The 13,858-nt window shown below is 55.1% G+C and overlaps 1 protein-coding gene across 6 annotated transcripts in view; it reads right to left on the bottom strand.

Moving 5' to 3' along the window:
- Nucleotides 1–13,858, bottom strand: part of NCOA1 (nuclear receptor coactivator 1) — a 166,647-nt gene that overhangs the window by 26,450 nt on the left and 126,339 nt on the right. For all 6 annotated transcript variants that reach the window (XM_080585496.1, XM_080585499.1, XM_080585501.1 and 3 more), the window contains 6 exons: nucleotides 12,048–12,142; nucleotides 7,004–7,181; nucleotides 4,002–4,181; nucleotides 2,856–2,951; nucleotides 1,548–1,688; nucleotides 522–669 (listed from right to left, as the gene is read on the bottom strand). In XM_080585496.1, coding sequence (XP_080441622.1) covers nucleotides 522–669; nucleotides 1,548–1,688; nucleotides 2,856–2,951; nucleotides 4,002–4,181; nucleotides 7,004–7,181; nucleotides 12,048–12,142 — 838 coding nt within the window. The remainder of the gene's footprint in view (nucleotides 1–521; nucleotides 670–1,547; nucleotides 1,689–2,855; nucleotides 2,952–4,001; nucleotides 4,182–7,003; nucleotides 7,182–12,047; nucleotides 12,143–13,858) is intronic.

The raw sequence follows: 13,858 nt of genomic DNA, 5'->3' as shown, positions 1-13,858 counted from the left end.
AGGAGGGCAGCAGCTTTACCACCTCCCAGAAAGGTGACACAGCACTGGAGCACGGCCGCTCCCGGCTCAGTCCTGCAGGCATCGCCTCCTCCCGGTCCCATGCTCCGTGCTCCACTACCATTCCCCTCCACCCCGACCTCCTCCCATTCCTCCCGCACAGCCCAGGTCCGCAGCCTCACCTCACCCTGTTCAGCCAGTTCTTCCGAGCCTCTCCCTCCCGAAATATTTTGTCTAAGTTCTCCAGGGCAAGGCAGAAATCCCAGGCATGTCTGTAAACCTCTACCTGAACGCCCGGCGCTGCCTCTTTGCGAAATGGCCATCATCGACAAAACCCAACGGAGCTGCTGCTGTGCTGGTGGCTTGGATCCCCCACGGGGTTCACACCCCCAAACCAACACCACGAACACCATGAGCGGATCCTCCTGCTGCTGCAGGGAACGGCTGCTTTCATTTCCAGATCACCCCCGGGCGTTGGTACGGAGCCCGAGCGCGGCTCGGCAGCGGCGGTGCCGCGAACGTACCTGTCGATGACGTGGATGCCCATGATGAAGGGCTGCATTTCGGGGCTGGAGGGGTAGCAGAGCTTGCACTTGGTGTGGGCGCTGAGCACCGTGCCGTCGCTCAGGGTGAAGCGGTACGACGGGCTGAAGGCCGTGCCACGGGTCATCACTGAGGGAGACAGCCCAAAAGACAGAAAGGCCCCTTAGGAACCCGAGCAGAACCACTCAAAGCACCAGGAAGAGGACGGGGGAAGAAGACAAAGCCCGGGGCAACACGGGGACAAGACCAGCTTCACGGCAACCCAAAACCATACGCTACGTTTTTGCTAACCCCTTAGGCCCAGCTGCTTCCGAGTGAGTGAGAGAGGCCAGAATAACCCCGAGGCCAGGCCACGGTGCTACACTTATTCTCCCAGCTCTTTTCTCACCATTTCACACCCACCTAAACCCATCGAGCACCATCCCCGAGCGTTCAGAGCTTAAGAGGGGCCATCGCTCCATGTCCAGCGGGCAGTACGGACACGTGGATGAACGCCAGCCAGGCACCAGGAGCCGCAGCAGGACGCTTCCACTGCAGCCCTGCCTGAATGAAACCTCTCCAGAAGCTCAGGCAACCTGCCTGTGCTACCTCCTGCCGTCCTGACATCCTTTTTTGCGAGCATCCTTGCCGACAGAGCATGAAGAAGCGTAAACTCCTTCCACTGAGCCACTGGGGATGGCATTTGCATATGGCACAGGAAAAAAAAATCACATTTAGCTCAACATAACGCCTAAATCGGGCCTGTGGAAATGTGTCTCCATTCTGTAATTTCCTGAAGGGTGCGAGGGAACCTCCTGCTGGGCCAGCTCTGCTCCTCTGCGGCTGGAGGAGCTCCTCCAGCGCTGCTCAGCCATCTCACCTCTCCCTCTGGCACCCGGCGCTTATTATTGCGGCGTTTGTTTTTCCAGAAAGCACTTATCCAGCAACGAGGGCCATGCATCAGCCTCGCGCTGCAGCTACCGCCGCTCAGCACGAGAGGGAGAGAGCCGGGGAGAGGAGCCTGTTACCTTCCTGAAATAGCTGCTTGGCGTAAGATGGCTCTCTGCCCTGGGGCTGGAAGAAAGCGTAGATGCACTTCCGCACTAAATCCTCCCAGCCCGTCCTGCCGGCGGCTCGCAGGGAGCTGGTGTCGATGGAGATGATTTTACCTGGGTGGAGAGAGAAAAGGCACGTTAACTCGAGCGCAGCGGCGCTGCAGAATACATCCCTCAGCTCCTGCACAAAGGGGTCTGCAAACGGGTGCCTGCACAGAAGCCCGACTGTGAAAGAGGGTGGAGAGTCGTTCTGTAGGAGCTGATCTCGAGGCACGCATGTGGCTGAGCCCCCGGTGCTGAGCAGGAGGTACGCTGGGGACCAGAGCCACGAACGTGGCCCTGGGAAGCAGAATCCCAGTACGGACACCTCACCCTCACCCACAAAACCTCTGGGGGAAGTCGCCCTCACCCCTGGGGTCCCCAAATGCGGCATGGGGGCAGCTGGCCTCACCCCCAGCACCCTGCCAGCCTCCCTCCCCAGCCGTGCCCGCTCTGTTTTCTCCCTTGCCAAGACAAAAAAACAGGCAGCCTTGCAAAGCTGGCTGGTATTCCGGCAAGGGACAGGCAGCAGAGAGCTGGGAAGCAGTCATTACGGATCCGCAGGCTGCAGGGAAGTCCACGGCGGTGATTAACTATCAGAAAGGAGGCCACCAGAATGGCTACAGCAAAGCAGAAAGCAATGCTTGGCTGAGAGCAAACTGAAACCTGAAAGCTGATGACTGTTTCGCTCCTATCAGTCAGCAACCTCAAGGCACCCCCGTATCAAAGAGCGGAGAGCGGCTGCGTGTGCAGAATGGGTACGACACATCCCATCGGCTGAGGTGCCAAAAAAACCCCAGGAGGTGCTACAAAAACCCGGGCGAGGAGGGGAGAAGGATGTCTCCAGGTCCCAGTGCCAACCGCAACGCTCCCAGCAGCCAGCTGGTTGGAGCCATACGTAGCTCGCTCTTGCTCCAAGCCCCGCGGCGATGCAAGCTGCAGGCCAGCACCACTCCGGGACCACATCCTGCACCCACGGACACTCCTCCAAGGGACACAAGTCCAGGTTTCCTTTGGCAGGCTGAGGAAAGCACCAAATCCAGCACTTCCCAGCACCTCCCAGACTTCAGCACCCTCCCCGAAGCCTTGGGAGAGCGCTGGGACGCGTTGCGGCGAAGGAGGTGGGATGCAGCAGAGCATCCTTCGGGACACAACGCGGGGACAGCAGCAGGGACAGCTCAGGAGGGACGCTGCCAGGCAGGAGGAGCTCCGACGGCACCAGCAGCACCGCTCGGGCATTACCTGTGGTGTCTTGCTTGGTCACGAAGGATTCGGAAGGGGCGACAGCTGCCGGTCGAGGTAATCTTCTCGCGATGCAGATCAGGCATGACTGGAAATCTGCCAAAGCAGAAGGAGAAGGGACGAGGAACGTGAAAGTCAGACCTTACAGCCACCGCTTGCAACTCCAAATTTTAATTAAAATAGCGCTGCAGCGCTCGACTGCCACGTCCTGCCCTGGAAGTGTTTGCCCCGAGCAGTCCTCCAGCCCTTCAAAGCACGGAGGCTGTCTCTAAACTCTATAAAGTTTGCTGGAAGAGAGAGGTTCCCAGTGTTTGGAGAAATTAATTGTAAAGGCTTTTTGGATCTGGCAGTATCACACAATAAAAGTCAGCGCTAAAAGCCAGCAACTGTCGGCTTCAGGCAAAGTATTTGGTCATAAAATACCATAATTTATTCCTTCCAGTCATGATCTCCTGTGTAAACCGCAGTGGATTAATTCAGCTAATGTGCTGGAAAATAATAGCTGGTACACAGAAATGAGAGTTATGGCATTTGCAGGGAAGCTCCTCTGCTCTCCTGCTCCGAGCCCCAGCAGTGGGAAGGAAGCAGCCCTGCTGCTGCTGCTGGGACGACCCTGCCTGTCCCAAGTCCCTGCGGGGATCTGAAACCTGAAATTTGGCTGAAACCAGGCCGGCAGCACGGCGCTCGGCAGCTCCTGGGGCTGGGAAAGCTCTGGATGGTGTCTTTGGGCACCTACTCCACTTGCTATGAATTAAGGTGTGATGACACCTCGGGCTCACCCAACAACCTCCCCCTTTCCATCCTGCTGAGAAAAAGCTCAGCAGGTAAGGGTTGTGCAGCCAGGGAGATTTCCTTGGTAATGAAAAGGCATTTCTCCTTCCTTAAGCAAGACCAGAGGCTGCTTCTGGAGAGCCAGGGAAGCCTTGTTGGCTGGACAGCATCCGCTCAGCGGGAAAGGGAGCTGTAAGCAGCCCACAAAGCACCTTTAGTACCCACAGTGTGCACACGCAGACCCCGCATCCCTCAGCAAAGCCCCTTCAAAATCAGCCTGCCCATTTTTTGGTGAGCGAGCAAAATTCTGGAGGGGCAGCTCGTCCCCGCCCCCTTCCCAGAGCACGGCTGGAAGTACGGGACGCTCTGCCCTACCTTCTCCTTCCTCCTTGAACGACTTGGGCTGGGACACGGTGAAGCACTGCATCACCTCGTAGCGCTGGCGAGCCTCCTGGTTCTCCGCGCCGGGCTCGTCGGGCGGCCGGATCAGCATCCTGCAGCTGAAGGTGTGGCTGTTGCGCCGCGTCGCTTCTTGAGGCCAAGGAACTCCGTTTACTGGGGGGGAGAGGGAGAAAGGAGGAGGAGAGAGGGTGTTACAAGCCACATCTGTGCACACGTATCGCCAAGACAAGGCGCCACGGGTCAGAGCTCTGATCCTTACTGCGGATCTCAGGCTGGCAGTGTTTGCACCAGCCCAGGCTGTGCCCACGTTGCCCCAGAGTCCCGGGGGATATTAAACCATCACGATCCTGAGGCACGGCTGCACGGTGTCTCCCTGCTCAACAAACCTTGGCACGGCAGCAGCGGTCCCCATCTCCTCCAAAAGCACCGGGAACCGGAATATGCAGAGAGCGATGTCGGCGGGTGCCGCCTAACCACGGCCGGGTTTCCTGCCAGCCCCTGCTTTCTGCAGATGAACTCTCCAGATGAGAAGGAAAAAGCTCTGCTGAATTCAGCCTGGAGGAGAAGCAGTGCCGCAGCCTGGGACACCCAGTTATGGGATGGCTGGTGAGCCTGCCAAAGACCCAAGGAACAGGTCCGTGATCCCAGACAGGCAATAAGAGCACCTAGAACCCGCGCTGAGGTCAGAACGTCACCGTGAGAGTCATCACACCGATGTTAATGAATTGCTCTGTACACAGCCATTGCTGATAGGCATCATCGTCTCTATCTTACACACAGGGAAACTGAGGCACCGGGTGGCTGAGACACTTCCAGAGCCTGGGAGGACTCCTGACTTGTGCCGTTTTCCTTGAAATCCTCCTGAATGAAGCTTCTGGGACGTCTGCAGCAAGCCAGCTTCCAGCTGGGCATCCCCACAGAGATGGATTTCCTCTTTACTTCCTTCTCATTGCTGGGTCTGATGGAAAAGCAAGTCACCCGCTGCTCTCACCACAACGAGACCTTCTGGTGCCGGTCCAAGCGGCTGCTGCTGCCTCCAGCCCACGAGGAGCTTCGCCGCGATTTCACGGCGGCGCAGCACACAGCAATTAAAACTTCCCCTGGCTTTCCTCGGAAGTGCTTTAACCACCGTGGCACATCCCAGGTTTCCTGGCCATGCAGTTAGAGTCAGGTCAATGCTTCTGTTATCAAGCAGTGCTTTTGGAGGATAATTGGGCTGTAAAAAGTCACTTTTGGAGCTGGAATGGGCTCTCGTGCCTCGGTAGCGGTGGGAAGAACAGCACCAAAACATCCTGCTAACTTTACCTGGCTGTTTCGGAATCACAAAAATCTGGAATTCAAACCACTGGTTTTTGGTAAAGCTGCTGAACTGGCTTTGATATTTTCCCATAACCTGTTTTTTTCCCCCATAAACTTACAGACACCTCTTGGAAGGCTCGCGTTGCTAAACCCCTCCAACATCTCCGCAAATATCCATATTCAATCTAAGCGGTTCTGCCACCAGCAGATTATGAAGCTCTCGTACAACCTGATCTGCAAGAAGAGCCAAGGGGCTTGTAACATCCGAGCAAAAGAAAACACACAGCTGTTCACAGCCTTCAGCCGGGTAACCGCAGGGAAGAGACAAAGCTCCTGAAGCTCCACGGGCTCAAACTGACGCACGGCCATATATACAGGTGGTTAAAACCATCATCGCATTTACCCTGAAGGAAGGCAACTGCGAATTTCAAGAAAAAAGCCCTATTTTTAAGTTGAGCTATTTGGAAAAGGCTCATCTTCATTCTGATAATCATGGTTATTTCTTCAAAGGTGTCGCCGGATGAGGTATCGCGGCTCAGCGTGCCTCCCCTGCCTTACCCATCTGCCGCTGGGTGCAGGGTGCTTTCTGCTGTGGGGAGGAGGAGGATGGCAGAGAAAAGCCCCTCTCCGTAGGCAAAACAGCCCCTGCATTTTGTTGGTCAGCACCAGCCCTGAATCCCTGCTCAGGCTGCTTTGAGCTCAGGCTGTTTCTTGAAGCTTTCAGCTCAGCATTGCTTGCAGAACTGCATTCCTGTCTGAGCGCACGCCGACTGCAGCTCCTTCCTCTGCTGCACGACAGCATCCTCTGAGAGTCCGATGAAGGACGCCTGCATCAAGTCAAGGAATAAAAGCTTCTCCTTTGATTGCCTCTAACACTGTGTGTGTGCCTTTATGGGGTGACAATTCCTCCCAGCTGTTGGTGTCCCGGTGTGGAGGACAGAAGGCAGAGAAACACCGAGGCTATGCACCACGTAGATCCAGCAAAGCCTTCCCAAAGGGCAGCTCATGCCAAGCACTTACGGGTTCTGAAAGCAGCCGGGACCACAGCCTCTCCATCTGGGCGAAAACCCTAAATGAACTGGGAGAAGTGAGCCCCTCGTTTGGGTTTCGGCCCTATCAGCCTTAGCAGTGCCCCGTCAAAGGCAAAGCTTTTGCAGCCGGGTGTTTCACGAAGGCCGCCGAGGGCTCTGGTGGGGGAGAGGCTCGTGCTGGGAGCTGGATTTCGGTGCCGTTGAGTAAGCACATTATTTTAAAAACGAGCTTAAACGCCCATTAAGCGATGTGCGTTTTGGCAAGCGACCTAGCGGTCGACGGGATCAGGCTGGGCTCTTTACACTAACTCATAAACAAAGCCCAGTCCTTCCCCAGCTCCAACCCGAGTGGCTTCGTGGAGCCTCACCGCCGAGCTGCGGCACTGAACGCACGGGTTTTGTTAGCAGCGAAAGGCAAAGAGAAGGTTACTTTCAGACTGCCATCCACTAGGACTGCTAGTTGCTCATAAATAGGATATTTCACTGGGAGGATGGATGTCGGCAGAGATAATAATTTGAGAAACAGCCCGAGCTCAGCACCTTCCAGGTCAAACCTTGACCAGCCACTGTAGAACTGAAAGCCAAAAATGGAACAAACCTCCTGTAGAAGAAGGGAGGAAAAACGCAACTCAAAGGCTTTCTTACCTAAGGATTTGGGCAACAAGTTCTTGACGAACTCGGCGTGATCCCCCACGTGCAGGATGCTGTAGACGCTGGTGTTCATGAGCTCCTCCTGGTTGTAGCCCAGGTAGCTGGTGACGTTCTCGGAGACGAAGACGATCCTCCCCTCGCGGTTCACGACGAAGAAGAAGCCGTCCAACGCCTGCAATGGGAGCAAAGGCGGTCAGCGGGTCCCTGCAGTGAGCCAGGGACTGGACATCAACGTCCTGTGACTTGGAGTCACTCCGTGACCGTGGGCAACCTCCCTCTGCCTCTCAGCATCACTCATCCCCACCCTGTATCCTCACAGAAGCTGGCTTCCCGGCTTCTGGCACAACGAACACTTTTGTTTACTGCTTTCTCCCTCTTCTGTCCCAATTAGCGATTGCTTTACACCCATTTTTAGGTGTTTTACACCCCTTTTTAGATGCTCCTCGACAGGGGCGAGCGGCACCCGAATCAATCAGGAGAGCTGACCTCAGAGCCCAGCTACCCCGCGCGGTCCGCAGGCGGGACAGAGGAGCGAACACGAGGAGCTGCGCTGCGGTTAGCCGAGGGGCACTAACGGGAACGAGCTAGTTCGTAACCGCTGCGGGTCCTTTGCCGGAGATCAAATAACAGCGCGTTTGCTTAAACATGTACCGAGGTCTGCAGGCCGCGCCGAGGACGTCTCCGCTTCCACGTCGTGTGCCAGCAGCCCATAAACAAACCTTTTCCGAGGGCCAGAGCTGTCCGGAAGACTCTGATCTGGCACGACGCTGAAGTTAAGCATATGCCCGATTTACTTAATTGCAGCCCGAGAAGAGCAGAGCCCTAGCGTCTTGCAGAATAACAACTTTTTTTTTTTTTTCGTGCATTTAGGATGCAAGTGGCAAACTCCTGCAATCAAGCTGATGAGGACAAGCGTGAGCCAGCCCCGACCACGCGGCACGGGAGCTCTGCTGCTGCCTGTAACGAGGACACAAGGAAGGTTTTTAGCTCCCTGCTTTCTGGTGCTCTGCAATAAGCTCGGAGTTCCTGCGAGGAGCCCTTGAGAAGGCTGAGCGCTGATTTACTCTTTTTAAGGCTCGTTAAATCAGCTGAAATGATGAATTCACATGAGCAGGATTTGATTTTCACCCTCCTGGAGTTTAATTTCTACCTCCCCTACCATCGCCAGCGAGCTCTGACCCCGCACCATCCTGCAGCCGGACCTGGCCACATCCCAGAGCAGGAGGTGCCCTCCAGGCTGTCGCAGACTGCACAGGGACATGGGAAACTTGTCCCTCGTGATGTCCCCAAGTCTGTCCTCACCATCCCCAGCGAGCCCCCTCCCGGCACCCTGCCTGGCCAGGAGGGAGCTGCTCTGCTGGAGAGCGGCCGGGCTGCGCTCCGAAACGCAGGTTTTGCTGTGCAGAGACAGCAAGTGCAAGAAAGGGGAAGTATTTAAGGGGGGAAAAAAAAGAGACATAAAGAAGAAAGAAATCTTTTGTCAAAACGGTTCTGGCAGATCGGCTGCAATTTTCCTTATTCCCAGCTGTTGCCTGTTGCCAAGACAACCAGCCTTTGCACTTCGGGCGCCCAAAAAAAGACCCAGGCTGGATGGCAAAGCCCCACGGACCCCTCTCCCCAGCAGCCGCTGGTTTGGGGGGGGGTGCCCTGGTGGCAGGGGCAACGAGGTGACATCCCGTGGGGTCCCAGAGGGTTTGGAGGTGGCAGCGTGCAGCTCTGCGCCCTGATATCACCACCACGTTCCACATCCCCTGGTTCCAAGCGTGCTGCTGGATGTGTCCCCAGCATCATGCCCGGGGTGGCCACTCGGGCGTGCTGGCCCCATCCAGCAGCTCTGAGCCCCAGCCCCGAATCTGGCGGCGTTTTCACCCCTGGGGATTTGAAACCCTGCCACAGCCAAGGGCATCCCGGAGCTGGAAGTCATTTCGGGAATGTTTTTCGGCAGCAGAGGCTGAGTTGCTGCTCGGGGACCAGCGAAACCACAAATTGCTGCTTGTGGTCAATCCGGACCGAAAGCAAATTCCTGGCGCGAGCAGGCTCCCAAAGCTGCAAGATCACCTGCGGGGACGGCAGGCACAGCCACCATCAGTAACACCGACTTCTCCGACATGGGGCAAGGACTCCCCAGCTCAAAAGGCTTCATGGGCACGTGCTGCCTGCGTCCCCAAGGCTGGGAAACCGGCTGCTCCCAAAGCCAGAGCCACGGTGCCTCCGCCCCAGCACCCATCCCAGCCCCTCCTGAGCCAAGGCTGCAGCCAAACGCTGGACACGCTGGCTCTGGAAAAGAAAAACCCAAGGGATCTGATGGAGGACAGCAGCACATTTCCCCCAGGCTCGGTGACAGAGGGTGGCTTTGCTGGGGAACGCAGCTTCCACGTCCAGCACCGCTTCTCGTGCTCCCACGGGAGGCCGACAAGGAAATCACTCCTCGCCCGTGCGGGTAATAACTGCAGTCCCACTGGGCGTTTATGACCAAGAAGTACCTGCCAGGTTATTTACGAAGCACTGCTCACCAAACAGCAACACACCTCTGCGTTCCTTCCTGCAGAAAGGATAGACTGACACCCCGCACAAGCATGGTGTACAATTCTCGGTGATGAACGAGCTGATTTAATTAATTTCCCCGTGTTTGCAGTGACCTCAGGGTTTTCAGCACCGTTTGTGGCACTGATGTGTGACGCTCCCAGGTGCCCACCGACTCCTCCAGCAGGGTGCTGGGGATGCTCCGAGGAGCTTTTGCTCCACTTGCTGGCACCGTCCAGCGGTCCCTGCATTCCTCATTTCAGGACGTGGTAGGTAAAGGCACGTTCCCAGGGCTGCACTACGAAATCCGGGGATTTACTGCAGGTTTACGGGTGCTGCTTTCTCCAGAGTTCGTGTTTGCTCTGGCACTGTCCCCGCTGGATGCAGTCTCTCGATACAACCTGTCCTGCCCTCCTGCCTGTCCTGCCTCCCAGCATCAGCAAATGAAGCTTTCCATCAACGACCACAAGCCACAAACCGTCCAGGCAATTACACCAAGACTGAAGCATCTGGAAAAGTGAAGCTTTCTCACCTCCAGGGTAACACCAAGGCGATCTCTGCAATGGCTTGGGTGCATTTGGCTTGCAGGAGTGCCGAAGCAGACACCTTACCCACATCAGAACCCCAACAGAAATTTGGGGAGGCTGGAAAAGACGTCGCAGGATTCAAGGGGTGGATGAAGGATGAGAGGTGTGCCAGCCGAACAGCAAGCTGCTAGCTCCTCCGCTGCAGTGTCACCTCCTGCAGTTTTATTCATTTGGACAGCTTCACTCCAGGGTTCAAGGAAGAGCAGCACAGTATGGGCAGAGATTAAGCAGGTTTTGGAATGCTCTTCCAAATCTCCCCTTGCACTGCAGGCAAATCCCAACCTTCATCACCACTCAGACAGCCTCGTTCCCTCTGCCAGAACATCCCAAACGTGTCACCTTGACTGCCACGCTGTTCCAGAGCATTCCTGGGGCAGGAATGCTACACACAGCACCCATTTTCTGCTCCTGGAGGCAGGGACGTGCTCCTCCGCGTGTGCTTCTGCAGCTACCGCTCACATTGCTCTCGTGCTGGCTCCATGCAGGGCAATGCAAAGATCATCCCATGGCCCCCGAGGCCAAAGACGTGGGGGATGCCTCCCTCCCTGGTGCCTCATTCGGGATCCAGATTGGTTTGATAATGTGCTCACCACCAGTGGATGCAGGTATCCTGACTCCCAGCCTGGCTTGCTTTCTCCAAAAACATGCCGTGTTTCACCCACCAGTTATTCACTTGGCTTCCAACAGCACTCACAGAATATGGGCTGTGCCACGTCAGGAATTATGCTACTGCAGTCACTAAATGAATCAGATTATGATGTTGTTTCCTTTTGGTCTTCGGATCTGAGATGTCCTAAGCCATTTGCAGCGAAGCAAGGTGGCTGCAGGAAGGTCCTGCCACGCCTGCCCATTCCCGGGGAGCCCCACCCCAGGTACCCCCTGGGAAATGACCAGCTGAACGCTTTAGGATTCAAAGTTTGTCTCTGGGACCTACGATTAACATCGTATCCAAGTCATACACTCAGCTAGAGCATGCCCACCCGTCACGGGGGTAATAACAGCCTCCTTCTCTGCACGTCCGCGTAACAACCACCCCAGGTCCCGCTGGGGGCTTCCTGCCACACAAGGTTGTTCCCCATCTTCTGAAACCAGCAGAAACGTGGAGCACATTCTCCCTGCTTTTCAGACGACGGCAGGATGCGAACCTGTCGGAAGCCATCCATCTATACGACCCATATGCCCCACCCGTGTGAACTTCTAGATGAGGCTGCGAGCTCAATTTCATCCACACTTCAAGAAAACTCAGGATTTTATCATTGATATTACGAAGCTATGCAGAACTGCTTCAACTTTATGCCAAGAGCTTCATATACACACCTCAGCTCTTTGAATGTGCTCTGCCAAGCTTGGTTACGACTCCCTTTCTGAACGACTTGTTGAAGCTGAAGACTGAAATGAGTTGCCTGGAGCATCTTCCCCATGAGGAAAGGCTGAGAGACCTGGGGCTGTTCAGCCTGGAGAAGGACTGAGAGGGGATCTTAGCAATGTTTACAAATATCTTAAATGTGGGAGACAGAGGGATTTGGCCAACCTCTTTTCAGTGCTCTGTAGGGACAGGACAAGGGGCAACGGCCACAAAATGGAGCCCAGGCAGTTCTGCACCAACACGCGAAAGAGCTTCTTCATGATCAGGGTGACAAAGCAATGGGACAGGCTGCCCAGGGAGGTTGTGGGGTCTCCTTCTCTGCAGATATTCAAGGCCCATCTGGACGCCTGCCTGGGCAGCCTGCTCTAGGGAACCTGCTTTGGCAGGGGGGTTGGACCCGGTGGTCTCACGAGGTCCCTTCCAACCCCTAAAACCCTGTGATTCTGTCATCCCCGCTGCACCCCCTCTGCCTCCCCCCTCTGAATTTTACCTTCTGGGTGCACTGCTTTGCTCGGCAGCAGCGGGAGGCTGGCAGCGTGGGCAGCACGGTTTCAGCACCTACCTCCAGCAGGAGAGGTCCCAGCGACTCCTTCTCAATCACTCCCTGGCTGCTGGAGGAGATGTCAGACTTCTGGACTTCATCATCGGCTGCTTTCTCTGTAGCAAAGGAAAAGGGACGTTTCAGCCAAAAGAACCGTAACTTTACTACTGAAATATTCCCAATAATAAACAAAACATCGATGGCTGGACTTCACGTTTCCTGCCACCCAGACAATTCATGATGCATCAAAACACTTCGGCATTTCCACGTCATCCCTTGGCCCTGTGAAGGGGAAAAACTCGAAGGAACATATAATGTCATTTCTACTCCTAGTGAAATAAAGGCACTAATTAGATCGCAATCCTCCACTGGCAGGAAGAAAAAAATCATCTTAAGCACAAGACTGGAGAAAGAGAAATCCAACATCAACATTTTGAAAAGGAAACGGGATATCCAGTTTACCACGGGCTACAGTGTTTGAGCTAGAACTTTTTGGACAATGCGTTAATAAATCACCGGCAGGGGGGATTCCCGAGGGGCAGGCTGTGCCAAAAGAAACCCGGCACGGCCCGAGGTGCAGAGCTGCTGACCAACCAGGTAAGAACCAACCCAGAAAGTCTGGTAAGAACCCGAAAATTTGGGTAAGAACTGACCCGAAAAGTCGGGTCAGAACTGACCCGAAACATTGTGAAAGAACCCGAAAAGTCGGGTAAGAACTGACCCAAAACGTCAGGTAAGAACCGGAAAATGTGGGTAAGAACCGACCTGAAACGTTGGGCAAGAACCCGAAACATTGGGTAAGAACCAACCCGAAAAGTTGGGTAAGAACCAACCCAAAACGTCGGGTAAGAACCTGAAAAGTTGGGTAAGAACTGACCCGAAACGTCGGGTAAGAACCTGAAAATGTGGGTAAGAACTGACCTGAAATGTTGGGTAAGAACCTGAAACATTGGGTAAGAACCAACTCAAAAAGTCAGGTAAGAACCGACCCAAAACGCTGGGTAAGAACCTGAAAAGTTGGGTAAGAACTGACCTGAAATGTTGGGTAAGAACCGACCCGAAATGTCGGGTAAGAACCCGAAATGTCAGGTAAGAACCAACCCAAAGAGTCGGGTAAGAACTGACCCGAAATGTCAGGTAAGAACCTGAAAAGTTGGGTAAGAACCAACCTGAAACGTGGGGTAAGAACCCAAAAATCTGGATAGGAACCGACCCGAAACGTCGGAGAGCAATGCTGGTGTTTATCTCACACTCCCCCGAATGTGCTAGCCTCTGCATGCAGCCACTCTGAGGAAGGTGGGCTGCATCCCGCGGCGAGAGGCGGGCGCCAAGTGGGATGTGATAACACCCGTGAGCACAAGCCACCGCGCTGCTGGAGCTTTGGGGCTGCTTCGTTTGCTCCGCCACGCACTTGTGCCTCTGTCTCCAGCCTCGGCAAACCCGGCCCCAGGGGGTATCCACGGGTGAAAACGCAAGATCCAGGGTATGACACACTGCGCTTCGGTGCTGGTTGGAACCGGCAAAGGGAAGGATCGGCCACGCAGGATGCAAAAGCAAGCCCAGCGGTCCTAAAGCATCCTTGGTCCAAGCTCACGTGCAAGGCTTCAATGCAGCTGGTGGTTAAAAATTAGATGATTAAAAATCAGAGAGACTCTGTGGCTAGCTGAGAAAGCTTGGGATGTCTCCCCGGTAACTCCTCTCTTATACTTGCATTGTTCCCAAGCTTTTCCTGGGTTTTGACTTCTGCCAATTCAACCTCACAAGCTGAAAACAAAGCTGTGCCCTTTCTGTACAGCTATGACCTGTCGGCAAAAAGAAAAGTCTTGCCTCAT

Source organism: Anser brachyrhynchus, assembly GCF_964034855.1.
Source record: "Anser brachyrhynchus genome assembly, chromosome: 3".
NCBI classification, from domain to species: domain Eukaryota; kingdom Metazoa; phylum Chordata; class Aves; order Anseriformes; family Anatidae; genus Anser; species Anser brachyrhynchus.
Note: the sequence above shows the minus strand (reverse complement) of the source record. Positions and strands in the feature narration are given on the sequence as shown.